At 46.7% G+C, this 26,356-nt stretch overlaps 1 protein-coding gene across 1 annotated transcript; it reads right to left on the reverse strand.

Moving 5' to 3' along the window:
* Positions 1–330: 330 nt before the first annotated feature.
* LOC144166872 (uncharacterized) lies at positions 331–15,455 on the reverse strand. The gene is made up of 8 exons (XM_077696325.1): positions 15,328–15,455; positions 13,469–13,515; positions 11,263–11,347; positions 10,815–10,843; positions 7,656–7,710; positions 4,460–4,500; positions 2,528–2,621; positions 331–557 (listed from the first exon to the last, which is right to left on the reverse strand). The coding sequence occupies exons 1-8, from the start codon at positions 15,368–15,370 to the stop codon at positions 436–438; spliced, it is 516 nt and encodes a 171-aa protein (XP_077552451.1). The 5' UTR covers positions 15,371–15,455; the 3' UTR covers positions 331–435.
* Positions 15,456–26,356: the final 10,901 nt, after the last annotated feature.

A 26,356-nucleotide genomic window follows, 5' to 3' on the forward strand; every position in this document is an offset into this window, starting at 1 on the left:
GCCGTACTTTTTGCTGACATGCACGGTGTATTGCTCACGCAACTGAAACGATTTATCCCAGCTGTGCTGCTCCTTCTTCCACCAAGGCCGTAGCTTTCTGTTATATGATGAGCCTCACTTGGCGTGTTTTATTGACAATTCTTTGTTGGTGTTTATATTGCCTATCAACCTTCCTATAAGGGTTCACGATAAATCTTCGATTGTAAAAAGGTAACTCAAAAGAACTCATTGAAGAAGCACGATTACTGAATAGACAAACATTTCAGATGTGGAGCAGCGTATTAACGGTGTACTCGTAGTCGCTCAGTTTTCAGGCAACGTTTATTTATCCAGTAAGTGACATTCAAATGAACGCCTATGCTGGAGCTGAAACCGCGCAACAAGCGCACGCTCCTTTGCTCTAAGCACTCTCTCCACCGCACTGCCCTCTTCCAGTTATGGACCAGTGAGAACGGTTGTTGCCGATTGGCAGCCGTTGCAGGTGACGACGCCGGTGGAGCTCACGATCGGGATCGTGTCCAGGCCGCAGGCAAAATAGGCGTCAGGATTGAACACACCTGCGGGGAAAATTCGAGACGTTCCGTATTTCGCAATGAAGAAGCTTGAGTATGTGTTATCTAAATGTATGGATTTACTAAAATCATCAATCGCGAAACAGTTTTCGTCTACGTGTGCCACTTTTCACACAACACCAACAATACCAACATAACACCGAAAACAGCACCGACAACATGGACGTCGTTGGCTCGTTGGAGAACACTGGCATCAAAATGCAACGATAGATACATTTTACTTGTACACGGGGCCATAGAAAAGCGAGCAGCCTCCACTTTTGCGGCCCCCTCTATATTTTATATTTTCATTGTTTTTAATCTTGCTTGGGTCCTCAACCCTGGGCACAATTCGCGGAGAGCCGCCTGAATGGAAGCCGGATTCATTTTTGGTAAACAGTTGCGGTTTATATATTATATTCTAATATTTTGTGTCCTATTCTTCTGTTGACAGGAGAAGGCACCCGTGAAATATCACAGACCCCAAAGAAAATACGCAAGCCGTGCCTGTTGCCCCTTTTTTGTCGACCAGTATCGCCATCTCATCACTGTCAATCCCATTCTATTATGTTTAGCCGTCTGTTCGCCATGCACTATATCTTACAACGCCACGGCATCCAAGCGGTGACGCGACTCAGAGACAAGCCTGACGACGGGCGCTAACAAAAGGGGCCGTGGTACGAGCACAGTGCCGCGGCACACAATGTTGCTGCCGACTCGAGGCTCGGCTTGAATTCCCCCTATGTGCTGGGGCAATGTCGTTCTCGGTTTTCTCGCTTTATGTCCATGCCTCTACTGCGGATATTTTTCCGACATGACCCTATGCCCTTAATAAAATCTTCTTCCCGTAGTTCAAAAACTTTTGGGAAAAAACACTGGCGCTTCGTATCTTTCTCCGCTTTCGTCACTGTAATGACTACATCGCATCTACCTTCCAACACTGCCGATATCATTAGCGGTGCTGGACGTCTACTCCTTGCGCGTGTCGTTTCCTTTTAAATGCAGAGCATTTCAGTAACTCACGATGTCACCCGCGTTGACGTCCGTAGTCGTAGTTCGCACCCCTCCCCCTACACTATATAAAAAAATACTATCCGGCGCCAGGTTTCGATCCCTCGACCCTGCGGGCGGAACTCAATGTACATGGTGCTCTACCCACTGCGCCACAAAGCCGACACAGAATGGGAGGCTACGAACGCGCCTTATATTTAGGTGAAGAGAACTTTAGGGGCTCGCCTTGTCGTCGCAGCTCGCTCGCTGTAACGCATCGATGTTAGGCGACTGCAGGAAGTAGGCGGTGCAGTGAGATAACGGACCGAAGTAGAGCCGGACGGCGCACGGCAACGGCGTCCCACACAGGCTTCGAAAACCAAGCGCTTTATATTATCGTATCCGTTTGAAACTCCTGAACCGCTGGCGTTTATGCTACGTCTCCCCGTTGTTTAGCGAAAAGAAAACTGCAGGTACATTTAAGCAAATATATTAACTAACCGGCAGGCTCTTGTGCGCTTAATTAGTAACGGTCGTTGGGTTAGGTTTTAACTATATTAAGCGGAAAAAGTGCCCGCAAGAAACGGTGCGTTCCAAACTGTGCAGTAAGGCGCGACGACTCATGCGATATGAAAGTAAGCAAAAAAAGAGCAGAACTCCCGCTCGCACTGTTTCAGGCAGGGGTCGCGCGAGCACTGCGAAGGCGGGAAATTTGAATTTCATTGGAAGGGCCTCCATTACATTTATCAAGAGAGGGGTGAGACAGCGCGGCGAACATTGTGATTGATGGTAGCTGTGAGCGGATAACGGCGCCACAGCCCATTATGGCGAATCACTGCTCTGCACTTCAGACAGCTTTGAAATGGAGTGGAACGGCTTTAATTTTATGCAACACCATCGATGAGGCACATAGTTCCGAAAAGCTGGTGCTTACTACAGCACCATTTCCCAGAACACCACCGTGAGGGTCACATATGAGTACTCACACTTCCTGCGGTATCTTCCGTAGCAGGGACAGGTCCCAATAGCGCAGTTGGTGCCAGTTGCCTCGTAGGCGCACACATTCAAGAAGGGGCACGTCTGTGAAAAAAGAACGCGAACGAGAACGCGCGGATAATGCTCCACCAGAGACCTTTGCATTATTTACTCTACTATTAATTCCAATGAAGACCAACTTCTCGGTGTAATTGATTTTAAGCTTATTAGAACTTGTGAAATAAATCCCATATGACTCTCAGCTCGTAAAAAATGCAAGGTATTTTCTTTCAGTGGTAAGCGCAACAACTGGAAACTCGCCCAAATCTCGCGCTAGGTATATAAATACTTTGGTGTTCAAATCGCACGCAAGGTCTCCTATCCGCATGTCACTGCTGTATGTGCAAAATCGCTGAAAATACGGGGGCACCTGCATTCCCCAGCTGCTATCTGCGCATCCAGGCCCGGTTAATCGGTAGGGCTTTGGAGATGGTCGGGGAGTATGGTATGCCGCCGGCTACAAGCGCAACCTGAATGGCATTGACCCGATTAAAGTTCTCTCTCACTTTCTCTCTCGCTCGCTCGATCACTTACTCTCGCTCTCTTTATACCTCTTTCACTCGCTGTCCCTCTTTAAACAGATGTTTATCTAACGCTGGCTATAATGTTCACACAATTTGTTGTGCGCACGACAAAGTTAAACCGATGTCACCGTTCGCAAGTCGCGGGTATCCGTGCCTATCTAACGATGGAATTTGGATGGATTTTTAACGTAATCAAAAAGGAAAGCACGCTATGCCCACGAATTAGATTGAATTGTGGTACTGTACTTCGCTATACCGCCACCTGCTACGGCTGCAGCAAATCGTTGCACCATTCACAACTGGAGCCGACGCTTCCAGTTTCTGAAAACGGCCGCGCGCATGCATATAGGGAACGAGAGCGGCCGCCAGGTATCAAGCAGGTAAGTGTTAGTACTTGTAAACCTGGCAGCGTTATTCCGTCCATTTGCATTCATAGGGACGCACATTCTCAAAGCCGATGGAAGCCGGCAGCCGGTTAAATAAAAAAAACCTGCTGGGCACTGTGTACAACCCTGCACAATACCTTTCCACTAGGTGTGTGCATGTGGTTGCGCCAAGATTCACGATGGAATGTTTTTAAAAAGATAAACATGAAGGACCAGCGGCATTCACTAACAAAATGTGTCGTCGTCAGCGAAGAGCAGACGATGCATGAGTGTGCTAGATTGTGAGAAAATGTCGTTCACGATCACTTCAATGACCTATCTTATGAGAGCGCGGGTAGAACATTGTTATGCATAGCGCAGTAATGGTTGCAGCGCAAAATGGCGACAACGATCGACTCAACCAAGCAAAGAAGGCTCGCTAAAGGCGGAAGTCAGCTTTGGAGAGGAGATCGACGATAAAGCAATCGTGGTTTAGGGGCTGTATATCCAGCCAAACTCCCACAGTATCCCCCTCACTGGCTCAGGGAGGCCGCATAAGTACATGTCATGTGCATAGCGATGGAAGGCACTGAAGTGATAACTCGAGTATTTCAAACATAAAACCCTATGTTGTAAGACTTTTTCACTCTTGAGCGGTGAACAAAATTGTCGCCAAGAAATGTCGTATAGCTGGACGTTTAGCAAAGCCATTTGGATACTTCGTTGTAACGACAGGCCATCGACGCGAAATGAAATAAACCTTTTCATTGAAACCAAACGTAGCGGTTGGTTTATTACCTTTCTCTGCATTAAGGAGGACCCATAACTGAATCTGTGTTCTGCAGGTACACTTGTCAACTTAACGAGTCCTGGTTTTTAAGTTCTACATTTCGAATCCCTTGCGGGAGCTTCGGCTGCCACACGTCCTTTTAGAACAAGCTTTAGCTTCAATGGAGGATACAAAACATGCCACAGAAATTGTTTAGGAACTTACGAACAAGCCACATCTTGTGGCGGTATTTTCCAGGAGCAGGCCTGCAATAGTAAAAGCAAGACACGGGTTTAACGGGGCTGGATGAAAAATGATTTGGCGTTTCGGTATATTTACCGTAATAAAAAAAGACAGCATCCCGAGATGCATTTGTCCACATTGTTTGAAGTTTTTATGTCGTTAGATGTTATCGTCCTTGTTATCGGCAGGACTAGTAATTTATCGTGATGTATGTTGCGATATATCAACAGCACCGAAACTCGGTGCTTTGAAGCACTGTGCACTGCATGAACTCTGAACTTGACCTATCGAGCCGCTATAAGTAGAGCTGTATTTTACACACTATTTCACCACTTTTCAGAAACGTTCAGGAGTGTTCGTTTAATGGGAACTTAGATGCAAGTTATCTTATCGAATACATTTCGTTTGGTACTTTCAACATTGCATTTAAAAATACATTTAGAACTTTCGCGCTTATAATAGAGAAACGATTAAACTGACCACAAAATTAGTAATCTAAAACATTTGTGCACCCCTTGGGAGCCTTTGTCAGGGAAATTTAAGACGCTTGTGAAGAAGCCCAAACGCAAATATTCACAAAATTTGTAGAACGCATCATGAATGTTTATTACGAACAGACATCCCTACCAAACGGGCCTGAAGTTGTAGTAGAAAGACGAGTAGGCTTGTTGGCTTGAAGTCGCACTCGTTACTTCAAACCTTTAGCCGTTATCGCTGGTGGGGCTCGCCTTTGAAAGGTAACGAGTTTAAATAATAAATTTGTTTCCTATAGAGATAAGACATTGAGTTATCGCTGCGGATGCCGCGATCATTGTCAGTTGCCGTATGGGCCATTGGCAACTGACAATGTTTGGCGTAGGTATTTTGTCCCTAAACAAGTAGTAATGGACTTATAGGGGCCATTGATAACGTCACAGATCAGGCCCTCCGCAAGAAACAAAAAACACAAACCGCCTCCTGCGATTGCATGTCTACTTCTGAAATTCATCCAAACCTGCACCTCCAATTAGACCTCAGCATCCCCGACCCTTGACTTTTCCTGTTCCCTTCAAGGAGGACAACGCAATGATAAGTATAATCTCATCTACTGTTTAACTTATCCAAGCAAAACTTACTGCCCTTACTAAACGTCTTCCTCTTGCCCTAACGTGCCGTATATACGGACGACCTCACACTGTTGATTGGTCAGGGCTCCACTTGTCCACAGCAGGATTCACCCCAGACTGTCATCTAGATCATCCACAGGTACGTACAGGCTCAGGGCCCCGATGCATTACAAACAAATGTGTGCTCATTACACCATGTGCTCCTGACTACTAGAAACGCATTGATGCAATTCGAGGTCCTGAGCTCCTCTTCAACAACCACCCAAAACCCATTGTACATTCACTAAGTATACTCGGACTACGCATACCCGAAAACGGTAGTGGCTTTAGCGCCGTCACCCAACTCTCTCAACTAGTCTGCAGTGTTTCCCATCGCTGGTTTGGTGTGGTGGTGGCGAGCATTTTGGAGCCCGAAAGCTTTCGCAGCAACGTCACCTTCAACGTACCTGCATGGGGCTGCGGTGGCAAACGCTTAGGTTAGGACACTCCACCACCACACGACTTTGGGGTAGACATATTGCCTTACATCAAGCAGCACATCACCGTAGCTTTTATGCCCCGTCATGTGCTTAAAGGATAGAACATCGCCCGCCAAGCCACTCGTCCAGGCGTGTTGCAGACGACCCTTACTTCACCCCTGGCTGCACGGACGCCTGCCACTGCTGTACCAACTGAGCATTCGCTATCGAAATAGTTGATCACAGCTGGCTACCGCTCCCGACGGCCTCTGTGAGCACTACCACGTACAGAAGGACTACCGAAGCAGGCACAAAGAAGCCCTACATTGCGTCACTCTACTCACACTCTAAAGAAGCCTGCCACGGATATTTACACGACCACATTACACTCACAGCCCCCGGTTTCCTTCAGGCTCAGCCCAACCTGCTCGACATCCTCCTCATTTGGGCACCCAGCCACGCTGACCACCCTGGAAACGATGCCGCCCAGGCCGCTGCACAGCAGGCCCAAGCCAGCGCTACCGCCCCTGTGCCTACGTCAGGCCGTCTTCTACTGGCAGCCTCCTCTCCAAGGCACCCATATAGGCTTCTTTATTCTTCTCACCCACAACCACTTCAGCCAACGCAGTCATCCTTCCTAACACCCGAACCTCTCTCAGCATGACAGCACTACCCTCTGAAGCCTAAAAACTCAAGCCCTGTCCTTATACTACATAAAAAAATCTACCGTCCCCAATACCACAGTATCTTCGCGTACTAATACTCCCTGGCACCCTATACCACTTGGTACGCATGTGCCAGAAATTCTCTACGTCATCATCCACACCAAACATCAGCTGCAAACTAGGGATGTATCGGCTGACCAGCTAGGAGCTTGTGGCGCAACTAACCGTCGTCGCTACAGCCCGGTGGACGAACCACGACCACTGGCTGCCGGACGACTGAGGATGCCCCTTCAGAGTTGGTGCCCTGGTCATCTACAACCAAGTTCTCGCTTTAATTAAATGCCTACGCGCTCACTCTGCACCCTTCCCTACTCACTCTGCACCCTTCACTCATCCTTCCCTAAGACGGAATGCGATATTGTGAGACAGGGGTAATGTACTTAGGGGAAGGAATTATAAACATCGGAAATAAATAAACGCAGTGTCCACTGTGCCGTCCTCAGCGTTGCAGCCAAGGCGAATGTGCTGTCTAACGACGTTCGAATATTTAAAATTACGCTGCCACAGGGCGCAGCGCTTGGCATTGTGGCGTAAAGTTTCCGTCTAAGCTTCCAGATACCCAGCCGGGTAGTGCGGGTCCCGTGTGGGCCAGTTTTGGTTTTTGCTATGAAATAAATTTTAATCGGAATGGCCTGGGCTAGTTCTTGGTCTTTTAAATTATTGGTTTTTGTTCCTTAGGTTTTGTTTTGTTAGGTTACGTTTGATTACGTGACCTTACGTTAGGGAGAGCAAAAAGGTGGAATACGAGGCAGTTCTTTTTTTACGAAACGCCGGTGAACGTCGCTTCAGTACTGTGCTTGTACTTCCTTGGGACGTCACTTTAGACACTAGACACAGCCATACCGCAGTATCAAGTTGCTTGCACGGACTTGAATATATTGTCACTTACATTCGAAGGGGTCCGAAGGACACTTCTTCGCTCGGCACTGGTATCCGCCGGTACACTGGAGAAATAAAGCAGCGAGGCGAAAACAGAGCGGTTGATTTGAATTAAACTGCACTGGATGTTGCTTCCAGCAACAACCCTGTGCACAGTTGTATAAGGAGTGGGGAAAAAAGGACAGGTCAAGGGCCAAATTTGACCACTGTAAATATGTAACCAAAATAACAGTAGCATGAAGTGATTTAATGAGTGACAGAATAATATCTACGCAATGCATTCGCTTTCATGGCGATTCTGGCCACCGCAGTGACGTCCGGTTCTGCAGAGCGCGCGCCGTTCATGCCGTCGCCATTTATTACTTGTGAGATAGGTAGCGGGTTCGACCCCGGCTGCAGTTGCTGCATTTCTGAAGGGGGCGTGACGTGAAAATGCCTGTGTGCCTAGATTAGCGCACGTTAAAGATCTCCAGGTAATCGGAAAAAACCGGTAGCCGTCCACTACGGCCTGCCTCAAAGGCAAGGTGTAGCCTCAAAGCGTTAACTCGCATAATCAATCAATCTTGAGTGAGATATTGTAATAAAACTTATTTTGATCATAATTTTCATAAAACAGTGGGTGTTAAGTTTGGGATAAATAAATTTCCCATAGACTTAACACTGCTCCCATTTTGCGACCGAGGCAGGTCCTCTCCAGGAAACTGCTCCTAAGAGTCAGGAAAGCAATCCAGTTAGTACTCGAATCATTGACTCTGCAAATCAATAATTACAAGTAACTCCTCTGGTCAGGCTGTAAATATTTTTGTAAAGATGGCGTCTTCTTCTCCGAAAACCTTTCTCATAGAGCACTTCCTCCTCCTCTATGAGGCATGTTGTTGCCGCAAATTTGCAGTAAATGCCATTAAGAAGACGCTCGCCAATGCAGCACCCATCCTCCACACCATATCTAAATGGTTGCACCAAATGGGGGGGGGGGGACCTGCCCGAGCCGTTGCCAACAGTGTTCAGCGTACTCTACAATTCAATTGCATAACAGCATTTGCCTTGTGGACCATTCGCAGAACACTGTTTTGTCCCTGTAGATGCAGTTCCTCGTGGTTCTCTTCAATAGCTCCAGGAAAATCCAGTGGAATCGAACCCACCGATTTCTGATGATCTATACTACCGGGTGGTGGCCTTGTCAGGAGACTACATGCATGTATTTATTTCCGAAATAAATAGAAAAATTAAAATCAGATCGTCATACCCCCTCACCTCATTATAGGCTAGGCAAAGTTTTCCTTCAGAGCCGTCTTACGTGTGCGGCGTGAGCGGTGTCTGCATGCACCTTGGAACCTCGAACATGACATCCACCATTTGAAGCGTGTACTCCAATTTCCCCTTTCCTCCTGCGGCCTTCTCTTTGCGAGTACAAGAAGTCGCCCTGTTATTACTACAACTAGCACACTCGAGAGCTCTACATAAGGTTCCTCAATGCATTCGTCTCAATGTTTTCAGTACGGCAGCTGTTAACCAAACACTTTTTCATAATCGATAGATGAGTGGGTCCCGGTTGCCTCGTTGAAAGGGGCGGTTAGTTCAAGAACTGCCGCCCCGAAGTCCAACCTGTTTCCTAGGGTGGTGGAAGTACAGGATGTCCCCTGTGCGGTTTATAATACCTAGATAAACAACTTGTATACAATGAAGATAAGGGTGTTAGGACTACTGATTGCGAACTACTGTAGCCCGATATCTAAAACATACCAGCGCCGCCTTCGACATTATTGTGAAGCTCCAATTCCGGCGGCGCGGTAATGAATAAAACAGGACTTTTTACATTGAATTGTCGATCGTGTGTCCTACGAGTTTACTATAATCAATTTGACGAAATTTATGCAGTCTTTCGAACGGAACCACGAGTATCAGATAATAGGAAGAGCGTTCGCTGCAAGCGTCCTTGTTGTGGGCTTAAGATTTCAGGCTAACACCGCATTCAACAAAACATCATGCCTACGAGTCCTCCTTGTACTACTACGAAGCTCATAAACCCGAAGGATAAATGTCCCTGTTCTACAAGTTATCGCAGATCGGTTTGTCACGGTCTAATATGACAGCTGATGTCACAGCTGACGACCGACAGGACTCGAGCATTTTGCGTATTACGGTTGTCCCTTGGACGGGAGGGAAGATTGGATTTTTATGTCGTGATAGTGCTGCTCCGGCTTTGGCAAGGAGTATGGGGTTACGTGCATTCTCGTACAGATTCAGACAGAGATTTCTGGGAACAATAACAACCTTCACGAGGTCATTGTGAAGTGTAAACATGAATTGTGGTTCACCAGCAGAGTCGTTTAAATCTGGGTGTTGGTACTACGAGGACTGTGAGAATAAATGTATTGATGCAGGAGACCTCTTTTGCATCTGGTCCTGCAGGAGGACTACACAATTATTTTTTATTTGCGCTTCTGTTTCCCCTCTTGTGAGCGATATGTGGTAAAAAAAACTGCATAATACCAGCCAAACCACACTGCGAATGCGGGGGGCGGGGGCAACGGAGGTTAGGGAAGTCGTTCCCACCCAGGATGGGCCCATAAAATGCCCGCCAAACTGTGCAGTGTGTCATTCCTGTCTCCCGTCCTCTCCATGCTGTATGGTATGCATTGAAGTATTCCCTCAAAGAGGCGCCGTTGATTCGCTTCAAATTTTGCTTAGCTGAATACGGCCACAGCACTCTTGGTCGGTATGCCATGCAAATTTCTCGCATGAAGGCTACGGGGGTAATTAGAGTGCCTCATTAGTTAACTGGCCAATTATCTGAACCGTAAAAGACGACGACGCGGTGGGAATGATTGCTTTGTGTCCTTAATGCCCAATCTTCGGCGAAGAGAACGGTGATTAGAACTAACAGAATATGCGGATCAAAGAGATGCATCCAGAGACCAGGAGGTTCGGTGAGAAGTGTGGTATACTTTGCATTACCTCCTGATAGTTGTGACATTCCCTGTTTTTGACAGCAGCAATCAAGGAAGTTAGGGTCTAGCTTTTCGGCGAATGACAGGCATACGAATTGCGGCAGAAACAATGAATACTTTGTGCCTGTTACCCAACTAAGCCTTCAAACAATCTGCGTGATCCCCTGCCAACGTTGAGTATAGCTACGCTGGTATGTTTCACACAATAGGATACTTACAGAGCAAACGGGGCCGAGCGTTCCGGTACCTGCACAGTAAAATGCGTAATTGTATACATCTGCTTCAAAGTGAAGTACAATAGGCATTTACAGGTACAATAAGAACACCGTAAAAATCTGTCTTAACGTCGAATTCGTGCTCGTATATCATAATGGCGCGATAGGACCGCAAGGAACACTCTACGAATTTGCCTGAATTCCGGTCTCTAGTTGTCACATTCAGGGTGCATTCATTGTGTATTCTTCCTTTCAGTGATACAGGCAGCTTACATTTAAATGTTTGGTGGTGCTTGGCGAGTGCACCCAACATAGTAAAAATTACCACTCAATCAAGCAATCAACAAATCACCGGTCTACAAAACACACATTCTACAAATCAAGTAATCTATCGGGCCCACAAGGAATCAAATAATCAGTGAGTCACTCTTTTAGTCAACCAGGAACTTACATTTCTTTGACGTGGCGCACTTCTGCCCTTTTGCGTAGTTGTAGTACGTGATGCATAGTTCCCCAAAGCCAGTGCACTGCGAGTTCTGCATACGTGAACAGAAAGCGGGTTTACAACAAGTTTAGATCTTCGCATTTGTGACACGGTAACTGAAACGTGGCTTTACCTTGCTACTGACACGGAATGTCTTCTATTTCGGCGGCGATGCTTAAATGTGTTTGACCATCAGTTTTGGCGCTCTGACAAATGGGTTGTTTACACCAACACCATATCCACGTTGACTTTTGCTGCTTAGTATCGCTGATTCAAAGCTTATTAGTTTGTGCTTTTCGAGCTTTAAGCAAACTAATTTCGCGCGGATGTTGTCAGAGGATACAGCCTACGTACTAATTCGAATGAGATTATTCCGCCAGATTCTAAAGCCAGAAAATATCCGTCATAAGTGTACGGCAAGTAATAATTGTCCAGGAGTAACGTAAAACTTCTCGATCGTTTTGCAGACTATGTGTTTAGGGTTGATATTTTTAAGGGCCCACCTTTCTGTATGCTTGTTGTGGCTTTTATGCAATTGTTTTATCTAGTTCCTAAACTTTTCTTTTGTTTTATTTGTTCGGCATTCTGTGCTCCCTCGGCACCATTGGCTCTACTTTTTTATTCAGCCTTGTCATTGAATTTTGTTGGTTGAATTTTATTTCCTGTCTTTTTTACATTTAATTTTTCTTTGCTCTTTCATTGTTTCCATGACCTCCAATAATTACTCCATTTTATTGCAACCATCCCCATCTGGCGTATCAAGCGCTGCCTCTAGTAGAATGGACTTCTCCAGTTAACATAAAGATTCTCTCCCTCTCCGCTCTACACCGACCGTATATTCAGCGATATTGCTGGGGGTATCAAGGGTGTGCTCTCCTCTGATAGCCGCCTGCACACATGCCTAAAAAGACAAAACTATTGTCATTTAGACCATCTTGGGCAATGGCATGAACGCCTTTATGACTGTTTGCTCATCGCCCCGCTTCATTCCTCTAATTTCCTTGGTAGTCTACATACAGTGCACATAAATGATAGGGAAATTACCTGCGCTGAATGGGAAGGCATTGTGGCTTTCCCTGACGATACGTAACAGGTATAAATCATGACTGCGTTATGCGAGTTTCATGAAGCTACCAGAATACAGTTTCGCCTTCTCAGGTCAGAGTTCTGGATGGCCCCTAACGTGGTCACATGCCAACATAGGAGAACAGTCATTGGAAATGACGGCTGCCAGCAGAACTTGAGGGCCGATTCGCCAAATTTACGTTTGCCTGCGACATCAACATACCTTCTCAGGTTCCCACATACGCACTGAGAAGAGGATCGAGCCATGAAGCTTAAAGGTGCCATGGCAGAATCACGACCGAATCAAAATTTCTCATGCATATATTTTTTTTGCATCTTAACCACGTAGGCGTACCTTGTAAGTGTCTTAGTAATGAGGGTTCCCCGCATATTTGGGTAGTTGACATAAGGTATGCGAAGGTTCTGTACCTGTCAATACCACCTATACTCCGCTCATCACCAACAAGGGGATCTCTCCTCACCCCCCTTCAGATGTTCATCCTTAGCACCTATTATCCGAGCAGACTTCAAACATAACTTAAAAAGAGCGAACGATGAAAAAGAAAAAAAAAATCGAACAAAAAAAAAAGCCAACGATGAAAGACAGCAAAGGAGGAGAGCGTCGGGCAATAGGGAGGGGAGGGCGGTTTGCCGCGGCGGCGCAAGCCAGCACTCTTCGAAAGTGTGTGGTGGGGGAGGGAAGGGGGCAGCATGCTGTGCCCGCACGAGGCACTCGACGGCGCGACGCTTGGCGAAAACATGAGGGGGGGGGGGGGGGGGGGGCGTGCGCGTGACTATGATGTGCGTTTCCTTAAGAAGCAGTTCGCGGTCCCTTCCTGAGACGCACTTCGCGCCGCCGACGCTGAGGCTCATCATCGCTCCCGTCGAGAGAACCCACCACGGAGTACTGCCTCAACGCACTGCTGCTGTGCCCAAATATCGCATTAGGGAGTATCGTAATCGCCATCATCTTTTTATGTTTCTTTGTCTAGTCTGAAAAATCGTTCATTTATTCGCTTGTGGAAATACGTCGCAGCGAGCAGGACGGTACCCAAGCCAATGAGGTATATGTGTACCTGTCAGATCTGGTAAATGAAATACTACGTACTGTCGTGCAGGCAGCAGCTGCAGCCCCATGGTGAGAGAGCAGCACTCCTGTAAGTAGGCAACAATGCAATCAATGAAGTAAAATGACAGTGCTCTCGGGATTCATACGGTGACACTAATTTCATTTACTGGCCACGGGACAATTTTAGCAAGCGCTCACTAATGGGGTCAGAATTTACCACGGAGTGGAAAGTGACACGGCCAGGGATATGAAGTCACACGTCAACAGACCGTTTTCAGTTCGTTTTAAGAGCGTTTATTTCACCGCAGGGCCTAGACGAAGGGTATGATAAGATAATATTTGTAAAAGTATTTCATGAACGTGATGGTCCATTCCGAGATAGGTGCGATCCTAGCACTACAGGTCCAATCCAGAACAGGATTTAAACGTGTCCATATGCCGTTCTGCGACACTAAACAGAACTAAAACATCAAAACCAGCCTCCTTTAGCAACAGAATACGTAGAATGGAGGCAAAAACATTTGACAGCAAAACATCACGAATCTTGTATCAATTTCGTTGCTGCTTCAGTTTTACCCGAGGTCATTCGCGTCCAAATCCACGATTGTACCCCTAGGCTACTGAAGCCTAACACCGGGGGTTTCTTTGCAGTTACGTGATCTAACAAAAACAGTGTTCTCCGCAAACCAGTTGGTGACTCTGGGTGCGTACAGGCCGTGGCGGTGTTCTACATACAGTGGAATATAATCTCGCTAAATGAACATAAAAAGGTTCGCTTGTTCTTCCCTATTGTTGCAGCTGATGGGGAGCGACATTCTGTAGCCAAATAATGCCGCAAACTAGAAGAACTTTTATTGCGAAGTTAATCATTGGCCACTTACCCGATTATAAGAGCCCACGTTTGGAACATTAAGTATACGCCGGCACTCGGAAGGCTACAAGCGATCTTTCCTAGACTCATATCCACAAAAATGCAAATGGCGTCCAGGGAAAGCTAACCTATAACATAAATGGGCATCTCCACAGAAACCTGATCCACGTACTCGCTCATTAGGGAGCAGGACAGTAGATTAACTGGAGGCGCCATTGCTCAGCTGTCAGCCCGGCTCACAGCAATCCATCGAGCTGGCCAAAATTCTCTAGAGGGGCTCCAGAGGCAGGTAACGTGGAGGGCATTGTGACTTGTCCCTCTGGTCCCCTTCCGTCTACCAGCGAAGGCCCAAATAAAGCTCCTCCCCTCTCTTCTCTCCGGAATAGCAGCATTCGTTAAGTGTACACGCAATTAACAGAATTTTAGACAGTGTCCTTCCCCTTCGTTTCGATCCAGGTAGCAGCTCGAGCTCTGCGATTTCTTTTGCAAGGTACCAATGAAAGCAGAAAACAATTAAAACAAAGTATTTACGTTTTATTTCGAACGATGCCGTTATACCACTGGTCGCGCACACTGTTAAGAGCGAAACACACCTTTGCGCTGTGTAAAACCACGTTACACGGTAAATGTTAACGTGATTGCCCAACGCCTGCTTTATTGAAGTCTGGGATCACGGATGACCAATATTTCTCCCTGAGTTGATGAGACTTCCTAACCGCAACTTCTAAGAAGCCCTCTGTCCTAATATGGCACTGCCCCGTGAAGCGAAGGTGGGCAGTGGGAGTTTCTGTTAAGAAAAAATTGACATACACCTGCACAGCAGTCGTACGGCTACAAAAGAAAACGTTCAGAAAAGCTTTGAGAAACTTTCTAGTCTTGAAATTATACTTGCAACTATTAAAGAAAATTGGGCCTTGTCCTGCCACAGAAACGTACTCCACATTGGTGATTTCCCATGCAATTTTTGAAGCTTGTTGCAATAACGTAAGCTCAGTCTATCTCAGCGAAACAACGTGAAGAAACTTACCGAGAATGAAAACAACAATCGGCACCATAGCGTTCGCCATCATCGGGAAGGAAGACTTGCAGCTTCCGGTCCTAGGGAAAAACTGTGTCTTCTTTGAAAGCACCGCTAATTTATACGCAAAACCTGTTGACGGATCTGCATAGAATGTCCATAAAAAGGGAAACTGCGCACTTTTCTAATTCGAGTTGCCACGTGCCTACTTTTAGACATGAAAACAGACCAGCTTCTTTATTTAACCGCACGGGTTGGAATATGCACACGCGATCGGCCATTTTTTTTTGTTGCTGGTATTTTTGGAAATTTCTTTCTAAGTTCAGCATGTCTCACGGGGACTATTTTTGCGCCAATTTTCCGGAATTCCACATGAAGACGAAAAGATGTGATTTAGCACACTGTCTGTGCTGTATTTGTTGCGCAAAGGCAGTATATTCTTAAATGTGAATGCATGAATAGGCGGCCAATTGGAGGGACAAAGCTGAGCTTCGGCCTTGGGTGGCGTCTGGTGCCTGCAGCGGCTCTTAAAGGGACCCTGGAAAACTTTTTTTTCACTATTTTAAAAATCTTACATGCTTGCAGAACATATTCACCCAACACACCCAGTACTTAGTTTTTGGGGTGGCAAAGTACCTCAGCTAAAAATCACTGCCCTCCGTCAATCATATAATTTGAAAAGTCGCTCAAAAGGTTTTTCTCTCTTTCCCTGTCTTGACATTCTTCGACGGCCCGAACTACGTCACTGAGGCCTTGTAGGGGCTGTTGACCGGTTTTCCTCCAGTTGCAGCAATGAATGCTTTTCTATAGCAACTTTAAAAATAAAGCAACAAAAACAAAGCAGAAACGGGAGGCGTACCCGGTGCGGCGAGAAATAACGCACTGCCGCTTCGTGCTGGCGACAACTGTAGCTTTCGCAGTGCTTCCAGACGCGAAGGAAAGAGTGAAAGCGTTTGTCGATAATGTTGCAGGGTCCCTTTAAACTCCAACCGGCTGCGAGGAATTGTACCCTGTTCGCGGCACAAAAAGAAAACACACGAAGAAAAAGGGTGCGCCCTTTGGCAGCGAATGCGGGCACGCGTTAGCTTGAGTCCCTATTGGCTGCGACTTGTATTGCGCATACTGCGGACACACATGCTACGCATACGTTCGCATTCCGCGAGAGTGTGTATGCGTTGGCCTGACGTCTTTAATAACTGCGGTGTATCGTATGGGTGATGAGTCAGCAATGAACGGAAAAAAATCAAATCCCCTTTCTTAAGAAAGAGATGGTTAAAACGCTAAGCTTTCTCCTATGCAACGTAATAAAACTACTCCAACCATGTCTGAACGGCGCAGTAGGACAGACGTCCGCTTCATAACGCGAAGTACCCAGGTTTGGGTTTTGACCTCGGCAAGCGTTTTCCTTCCTTTTGAGGTGCTTGATGTGCCTTTTCATATCGCCACCATCGCTTTGTGAAACCAACTGTGTAAGGTGGGCTTTCCTGCAGGACGTTTTTTGTGACGAACGATGCCCTCAGTGAGCCATCGAAAGCGTAGCTTTTTTTAAAAGGCAGCGCTTTGTCCGATTGTACACTCATATTGCATGCGTGGGTAAGCACTTGCCTGATGTTTCATTAACAAGTACTGCTGACGCACAATGATAGTTCCGTTGCTTGGAACGACGTCAGGTTTGGAGTAATGACTACCAAACAAGGTAGCAAATTGGGCGAGTTGGATAGCATTCATGGTGGTTAGCGCGAACGGAAACAATGCACAAAGAAGATAATAGACGACACAGCGCTTGTGTTGTCTATTCTCTTCTTTGTGTGTTGTTTCCGTTCGCGCTGACCACCATGAATTACTACCAAACGTTAACCTTACAATTGCGATAGGTGAATGCTTTTAGATATTGTAACAAAAAAGAAGAAAAAGAAGCAACAAATGGTTGATGGTGGCGACGAGGAAAACAAAACGGGGTACATCATAATACGAGGACACGCGTCTAGCTTCGTCAGAACCGTTACCTCAACCAGCGGCGCAGGAGTCACCAGCGCCTACGCGGCCCACTGCAGCGCCCATTCTGGCGATTGGATATCAATGGTCTTGCATTCCCAACTGACGGCGTTAAGTGATCTTGGCGGTGGTTGTTTTTTTCATTGGCGAATGGCGACGATATGCCTGCTTAGGACTAAATATCCGATTACTTGACGTGGTAGGCTACTTTGACTACGAATAGGAAAATGTCTAAGGAGCGAATTGTGGGAATTCCGCACCAAGGTTTCTGAATACAACATTCCACAAAACTGCGCCTGCCGGTTCGGGTAGGTAGTAATTAGGATGCACCGCAGTGGGCCGCCTGGTAAACATACTACCCATAATTCCATTTTTGGAAACAAAATTCATTGACCCGAGTCCCTACATAAATCAAACGGTGACACCTATATTTATCTGACTTGGTCTACCCTTCACCGCCTCCTCACGCACACCCGAGGGCGAATGCAGCTGGTGTCAAAAGTGGATCGTAATGGTTTAAGAACGTAATGTCATGGCATGTGATGGTTTAAAAAACATGATTCCTGTGTGTCACTTTAACGCTCTTTGTAGCACAGATATGAAGACACAGAAAAATAAAGGGGTGATCCAGGAACATGTTACTAATTTACATCCCTCTGCAAACTCTGAAATAAAACGGTTCAATGTCTTTGTGGTTTTTGGTAATCATGTAGTTCCGTTGCTGCTGTACATCTTTTGCAAAGCTTGACCGTGGTGTGGGTGAAATGTAGTCGTGGAATGAACGTGAACATGTGGACTTTTGTTTTCCTTGAACAGAAAGTTCGTAAACTAGAAAGTCAGCAGCGTCCATCTTTCTGATGTGGAACTACATGCAAAACAAACCTTGGTGACTGGTTGGGGAGGAGGGGGGAAGGGGGTGCGCGGGCCAATACGACATCTGCGCTGGGAGGCCTGGCGTAGTGAAAGGCTACGAAATAATGTTTATCTCTTGGTGTTGTTTAACGTGTCCCGCACTCTCGACACTTGTGAGCTTCAGTGTTACAAGCTGATGACAAAATGGTCGCCATTGCGGAGGTGGAACTAGCGCGTCCTCGGGGCTCCGTAGCACAAACCATTAGCGACTGAGCCACCGCACTGGCAAAAATACCAGTGATCATCTCTTTCCCAGTCCCATGAACATTAGCGAGTTCGGCCCTCTCGATGGCTACCAGTGTTACACGCAGCTTCCTTTACAGGAGCGTATATGTCGCTAATGAGGAAAAATTATATTGTTGCGCGAGGAGTGTATAGGGCATGTCAGCAAAGTTTTCGTGGCGCGCAGTTCACATTCGCATTGTTGTGTCGACCGGGCGAGTGATGTCTCTGCTAACTCTAGTAAACGTGGCAACTGAGGTGGCTGGAGCGCTAGGCACGGAATCCCCAGAGCACGAGGGACGTTCCAGAAACGCGGAGGTTTGAAGACGGGGCAAGCAGACCCACCGCGGTGGCCCAGCGCCTGAAACCCGCTCTACATGTGGCGAATTCACCGCTGCGGCACCGCTGATGCGGCAAAATGACCCCTTCTCGTAGCAAGGGCTGCAAAGAAAATACATCGTTTTGCCGCACGAGCGGCGCCGCCGCTGCGAATTCGTAGGTAAATACGCACCACGTAGAAAGGGCTTAAAGTGGCCATGCAGACAAAACACAGGTTCGTTTTATTCGAAAGAGTTTACGTTTTATAGTGCGCCCAGCGCTTTTCTGACCGCAAAAGATGTATTCACTGATGAAATATTCATATTAGGTTTAAATTTTTATTCTCCCGCTAAATCGAATGTTTTCGTGACGTCTACCACGACGTCACAAGGGCCGGAATGAAATGAACTTCGAGTGCGTCGTTATGCTCTGCAGCCTTGCTTACTGTCGGTCCTCCCAGATGGCGCTACCATACTGAGGAGCGGAACGTTGGCCGCCGTTTTTTTTTTTTTTTTGTTTCTGACCGTATTTGCGCCTGGCTTGTTTTTGTAACGGTATAAAGTAATCGTTTCATGAAACATGTGGTATGCTAGACAAACAGGGTCGCGTAATACAACGTCGCTTACGCGAATCGGCCAGTGTCATGTAACACAACTTCCAAGCGACGGACTGCTGTGCGGCTAAAACTAGCATAGTGCGCCCACTACCAAAATGCAGTGCGCATCGGTACTTTGATGTTTACATTTTCGTAAATTTCATTGTTCACCACACCCATCTTACCGCTGTAAAAGAAATCTGCATTATATTTCAGCGCAAATAGCTTTGATGGGCAAGCTTCTTCTTCTAGTCCTCCCCCCCGGAATCCATTATGTTACCCTCGTGGTCCCCCTGTGGTCAGTTCGTCTCACTACAAGGCCAGCCCAAGTCCATTTCTTCTGCTCAGTTTGAGCTATGACATCTACTCGAGTTTTGTCCGTGATCCAGGATGCTCGCTTCCTATCCCTGAGTATTACTCCTATCATAATTCGCTCTATGGATTGTTGCGCCGACCTAAGTTTACTTTCCAGTTATTTAGTAAGGCGCCAAGTTTCTGCTCCGCCCGTAGAACTCCTTCAGTGAGTACCTTTCTTTCTACGGATATAGGGAGCCTACTTTTCATTTTTTTTGTGGGGGCTTTCCGAGTGCGCCGTATCCCATTCCTATTCTAAGTCGTATTTGTATCTCATGATTGGAATCAGTATTGACCACCTGTCTAACGTAGTTATATTCTTCTGCCTGTTGTAATATTTCCCTAGCTATGCTGGAGAAGGCACTTTCAGCACGCTTCTTTGTGGTTACTTTAGCTTTACTCATATCAATAAGCTTACTGCGAAGACCTATGATTGCGGATCTTTAATCATTTTTTGCAGGTGTTCAGCAGACACACTTAGAAAAAGCATTCCTCATTTATCCTTAACCCTGTGTTTTCCCAGCCAAGCTTCCTAAATACCCCCACACCCTCTCAGACCTGCTGTGAATGGTTTTGGCTAGATGGTATCTCCCGGTCGGAGCGGTAATTTGTCGCATTGCTTGTGAAGAATCACTATGCACGTGCAACTTTGATACATATGTCGTCTAGAAGTCTTGTGTATGTTTCCTTATTCCTTTGTCTTTTAATGCTTCAAGCGCTTCTGCGGCGTGTACTGATTCAAGCGTTTTTTTTATAGTCCATACATTCCGTGTAAAGGGGTTTGTTGAACTATGGGGAGTTTCTATTACTTGATTGATGACAAATGCGATCCAATGTTGATCATCCTACCCTATACCCTGGCTGCCCTTTGGGTTGTTCAAAATCTAGGCTGCCAATAGTGCGGTTAATTATTGCCTTGGTAAAGAGCTTGTAAACAGCTGACAGTAGGGTGATTGGTTTGCAACTCTTAGGCTCTTTCTGTCGCCCTGAAAACACCGCCAGCGTTCTTGAAATAAACATTTATTCCTCGTCCCGCCTTCGTGTGAACTATTATTATGGTCGCATTTTTTCACGCCATGGTTGCTTTTAAAGTCCTTCAGCATTCGGAGAATAGTATAGAAAGCTTTCCGAGTACAATGACTCCACCATTTTTGAGAATGTCTGCGGTTACGCTGTCCTCGCCTGCAGCCTTTCCTCTTTTCGTACCCTTCACCACCTTCTCTACTTCCCGCGGGACATCGGAAGAGAGGCTTGTGGGTTTGTTAGTTTCCCCTGGTCCAAGGGTGGCGCATAGGGTCGGGCGTCAAGTTTCCCCAAGGGAGTGTCAGGAGCTGCCGATGCGATCCACCAGTGGACCTTGAAATATTTTTATCGCTATTCAACTGTTATAGAGCTTTCTTGCTCTCCCGTTGCATGAAAAAAAGGAAGCATGATCTGCTTTTATACTTTACTGTTGTAGATCTTGGAGGGGACAAACAAATAGGGCAGTTTCGCACTAGCGGTGCGAAGACTAGGCAAACAGCAAAGCAGGCGGCCCCACCTAGCTGATCCTTGGTTCGGCAAGCGAAGTTTATGCGTGGTTACTCTGGGAGACTAGGTAAAGTTTTCTGCAGCGTTATATACTTGGAAACTCAGTCAACTTTTCTGTGCAGTTAGGCTTCGAGACTCGGTCAAGTTTTCTACGTGGTGTCGTCGTTAGACTTCCAAAGGGTAATGAAAAAACGGTCATTAAAGTATGTACAATTTGTTACTTTATTTTTCGTACAACTACTTTGCTTCGCGATTGTACCGGAGTCTCCGCATCCGTCCTCGAGTGTCTGGGCAGTGGCTTTCGCGCCGCGTACCGCGCTTCGTCTTCTTCGGGAGTGACGCTCTTCTTCTGTAGCTCCTTCTGTCCCTCCGTGGGGCACACGGCTGTTGCACCTTACATGGATTTATGAACTTGCCCCTGAAAGTTCCCCATGAGTGGCAGGCCTGGATCCTTTTGTCCGCAAAATTTCACATCTCTCCAAAAGTGGACTGCGATAGCACGGGCTAGAACCGGGGGCACCCTGTTTCGCGAACTCGACATCTGTAGGGAGAGCTTTTGTGTGCCTCCAGGCTTCCTCCAGTCTCCAGAGTTTTCTCGATCACCACAACATTGTACGCACGAATGTCGTTCTTTTTTTCTTTTATTATTCAGATGGTTGGTTTAATGATGGATGCGAAAAGCGAAAACGCGTGTGCGTCGGTGCGTCGGTGCACGTTAAAGATGGCCATGTGGTCAACGTCAGTCTGGAGCCCTCCACTATGACGCGCCTTATAGCCCAGGTTTCGCTTCAGCGCGTTAATCACCGCAATCAACCGGAGCAAGGGGGACGCACAGGGTGCGGAGGAAAGTTTCTCAAGGAAGTGTCACAAGATGCCCACGGGATCCAGCAACGGATCCACCAATGAATTTTTATCATTATTCAAATATAGTAGGTATTTCTTACTCCCCCCTTGTCTCAAAAAAAGGGAAGCATCATCTGCGTTTACACTTTACTCTTGTAAATTCCGGAGTGGAGTGAACGCACGCGAAGTGGCGAGGGAAGAGCATTTCAGAGATGACGCCACCAACGCTGTGCAATATGTTTTCAAAGGTCGAGCGGTGGGGGCGCGCGAACTGACGTTTCCTGGGCACGTTTTCCGTGACAGCAGCCTAAACGGCGTCGCTGTTAAAAAAACCGTTCCCGTAATATTAGTGCTAACGTAACACTTGACAACGATTTCAGTAGCGATAAAGTGGCTCCCTTTTGCAGCCAATCGTGTATGAATAGTATATCAGTCAATGACGAGGAGGGAGTGTTGTTTACGTATTTGACATTTTCGTATACAGTACATGATTAATTGGAATGGTGGAGGTGGGCCGTTTCAGTGTGCTCTATTTATACCTTCTTAGCAAATGTGTGCTGCCGAGTCAGTCGTTTTAAGCTGCGGCCGAAATTGCATTACCTTCAGTCGTTTCGAATATCTGCATGATCCCAGCTTTACTTCGAGGTTGCGCATAGCACGGAAACTCTTGCGAAAAGTATCTCTGTCAAAACAGTGTCACACTGAAACGGCGCAATACAGCTATTTTCTGTTCAGTTGCCACGGCATCGATGCCTTTCTCTGTGTCGCTGATTTGCGTCTTCATTCTTTCTTTTAATGGGAACATCCCCTCAGATAATGCCACCATGATAGAAGAAGGACAGTTTTAAGAGAAGTTATGCGACCAGGCGAAACTGTACCACAATGGGAGATCTACTTTTCGCGTAAATAATTTATTTATGAAGAAAATTTGCTTTAACGTTTTAATGCAGAAGTTCTTATCAGCGCGGCATTGTTTCGTAGTTAATGAAACCATTACATTTTATTAAAAAATAACGATTTAGCTTTTGGTTAAATTAGGCGCCTCAAATTTTTCGAACACAGTGCGCGTTGAAACTAACAATTACGCAGATGGCATCCAAACTTGCCATATTGACTACAACGTCCAATTTCTGCGGGGATACAATTAGCAGACGGAATTCCACAATCCGAAGTGAGGCTTCGGGTGTCTTGGGATGGGTGGGCATACTGACTCTATGTCTTTATTTTTCTTACGAAAACTCGCCGTTCTGCCGGAAATTATTTTGACCTCGTAGTTTCATTTTAGTGATGCGATTTTGTAGTTTCGCGTACTTTTTTGAAAAGAAGGTGCTGCTGAACATTCAAACCAGTGGATAAAGGGCACCTACGTTCCCTCGATTGTCACTGTTGTAAATTGCGTAAGGACTTTGTCTGCACCACCCGAACAACGCCAAACCGCGCACTGGTATTGATCAACCAGGAAAGTGCTGTAATCGTCCTTGTATCTTATATTATTTCTAGTCTGAAGGTGTCTTAAATATGTCATATTTTCGCTTGTGTACGGTGAAATTTATGTAATTCTTGTATGGCAATGGAACTGTCGATCGTACCGAAGCAAGCAAGCCCCACTCCTTCCACTTACACAGCAAAATACACCTGACATCATTGCCCTACAAGAAACTGACACCGACCACATTGCATCACGAGGATACACAGCATACACCACAGACCACAAATCCAGAACCGCCATCCTAGTCCAAGCTTCCCAAACGGCACAGGCACATACCCTTCCCACCACAATAGACTACACATTCATCGAACTGCTGCCCCGCCGGAAGTCCCATACCAGCCTTTACATTCTAAATATATACAGCTCACCCACCTCATCCCTCTCCGGAATTGACCGACTACTAAAACACGTACGCCAACGCACCAAAGGACATAAGCTCGTTGTCCACGGAGACTTCAATGCTCCGCACACAGTTTGGGGTTATCTGAGAAATAACCGGAAAGGAACTCGGCTTCAAGAAGCCGCTCAACAAAATAATCTCTACCTCTGCAATACCTACGGCACCCCCACCCGCATCAGCAACAGTGTTTCAAGAGACACCTCCCCTGACCTCACATTCACCGATAACATCAACGATGTCATGTGGTCTTGCCTGGAAGAAACCTTAGGCAGCGGTCACTACATCATCCAACTTCAAATCCCACACCGCAAAAACACTCAGCAGCGAATCGGCACGGCCAGACTAACAGACTGGAAAAAATTTCGTGAAAACTTCCCCACCGATCCCATCGACGATATAGAAGAATGGACCGCACAGCTCCTCACAGAAGCCTCGAAACATACCAAAGAGTTAGCGCTAACTGAAGATAACCCAGCCATTGATGCCCACCTGTTCCACCTCTGGGAAGCCCGAAACGGACTCCTTAAACGACGGAGAAAACGCAAGACAAACCGTAAGCTCCGGATTCGCATCGCCAAACTCACGGTCGAAGCAGAAACTTGCGCTCGTAAATTAAGTCAGCAAAACTAGTCGGAGTTTTGCAATAAACTTCAAGGAACCCTGGGAACCCGCCGCACCTGGCATCTTCTCCGCTCCCTCATGGGAACAAAATAATCCAAATCGACGACGGCGCATCAACTACGTAGACTGATACACCACCATCCGGGCACTGAGGAAGACCTCATACAAGAACTAGAGAAACCCCTCAAAGCAACATCGGCATACCAAACGCAAGTTATCCCACCATATACCGGTCCCCCCAATCTAGAGTTAGATGAACTTTTTTCAATAGCCGAAATGGAAGCCGCAGTGCGTAACCTCAGAAGAAACACACCCCAGGAAAAGAAAAAAAATTCCGAACAAACTACTTCGCAACCTCGACCCAATAGCCCTCGAAAGCCTACTACAGTACATCAACAATCAATGGACATCTGGCTCCCTACCACCACAATGGAAACACGCAGAAATAACCCTCATACCTAAACCGGGAAAACCTCTGAATACAAAAAATTTGCGACCCATCTCGTTAACCTCATGTGTTGGAAAACTCCTAGAACACATGGTCCACAACCGAATTTCACCCCACATAGAGGACAACGGTTACTTCTCGAATACGATGTATGGATTCCGCTCACATCTCTCACCTCAAGACGTTCTACTTCAACTGAAAGAAGATATCATTTACAAACTTACCAATCACCACAAATTCTCGATCCTGGCTCTAGACATCAAAGGAGCATTTGACATCATCACTCATCGCAATCCTCCAAGGTATCGCCTCTAACTGCGGCCAACGTCTCTACGACTACGTTGCCTCATTCCTAACCAATCGCACTGCAACAGTGGGAATCGGGCACCTCCATTTCGACGTTTTCCAAACTATGCCTAAAGGAACCCCCCAAGGCTCAGTGATATCTCCATTACTGTTCAACATCGGCATGAAAGATCTACCTCCCCGGTTGACAACTATCCCCAACCTGCGACACGCCCTATACGCCGACGATCTGACACTCTGGACTCCTGCGGGCTCCATAGGTGACCAACAAGACGCCCTCCAAAGTGCCATCCAAGTAGAACAACAAGCCCAGGGGTTGGAATGCGCCCCCGAAAAATCCGCCTTACTTACACTGTGTAAACGAACACCTAAACAGCACGCCAACTCTATACCGGATCCTGAACTCAGCATCAATAATCAACCCGTTCTTAACGTCCCCCACCTCCGAATTCTCGGGCTCACTATTCCCAAAGACGGGTCGGGTGCCCGAACAATTCTGCCACTCCAACGTACTCTCTCACAATTAATGCATCTTATCCATCGAGTTTCTTACCGAAGATTTGGCCTCCAAGAATCAGATACTCTGCGCATAATCCAAGCCATCCTTATCAGCCGGATTGCATACAGTGCTCCTTACCGAGCCCTAAAACCCTCCGAACAAAACAAACTGAACACCGCGATATGGCAAGCTTACAAAACCGCACTAGGATTGCCCCCTAAAACGGCAGCAAGCAAGTTACTACACTGGGCGTCCACAATACACGGGAAGAAATCCAAGAAGCGCACCAAATTTCTCAATTCACATGCCTCCAACTCACCACCACGGGAAGAGCGACCCTCCGCCGGCTAGGGTATGCGACCCCACAACAACAAGACGAAAAGACACGCATCCCCTGCCCAATTCGACAACACATCAGAGTGGCTCTAATAGCACGTAATATGCATACGACCGATAACAAGGCACGACGAACAGCAAGGGCACGAGCAATCCATGTGCAGTATGAC

Source organism: Haemaphysalis longicornis, unplaced genomic scaffold, assembly GCF_048455015.1.
Source record: "Haemaphysalis longicornis isolate Haplotype H1 unplaced genomic scaffold, Haemaphysalis longicornis Haplotype H1 scaffold_194, whole genome shotgun sequence".
In the NCBI taxonomy this organism is placed as follows: Eukaryota; Metazoa; Arthropoda; class Arachnida; order Ixodida; family Ixodidae; genus Haemaphysalis; species Haemaphysalis longicornis.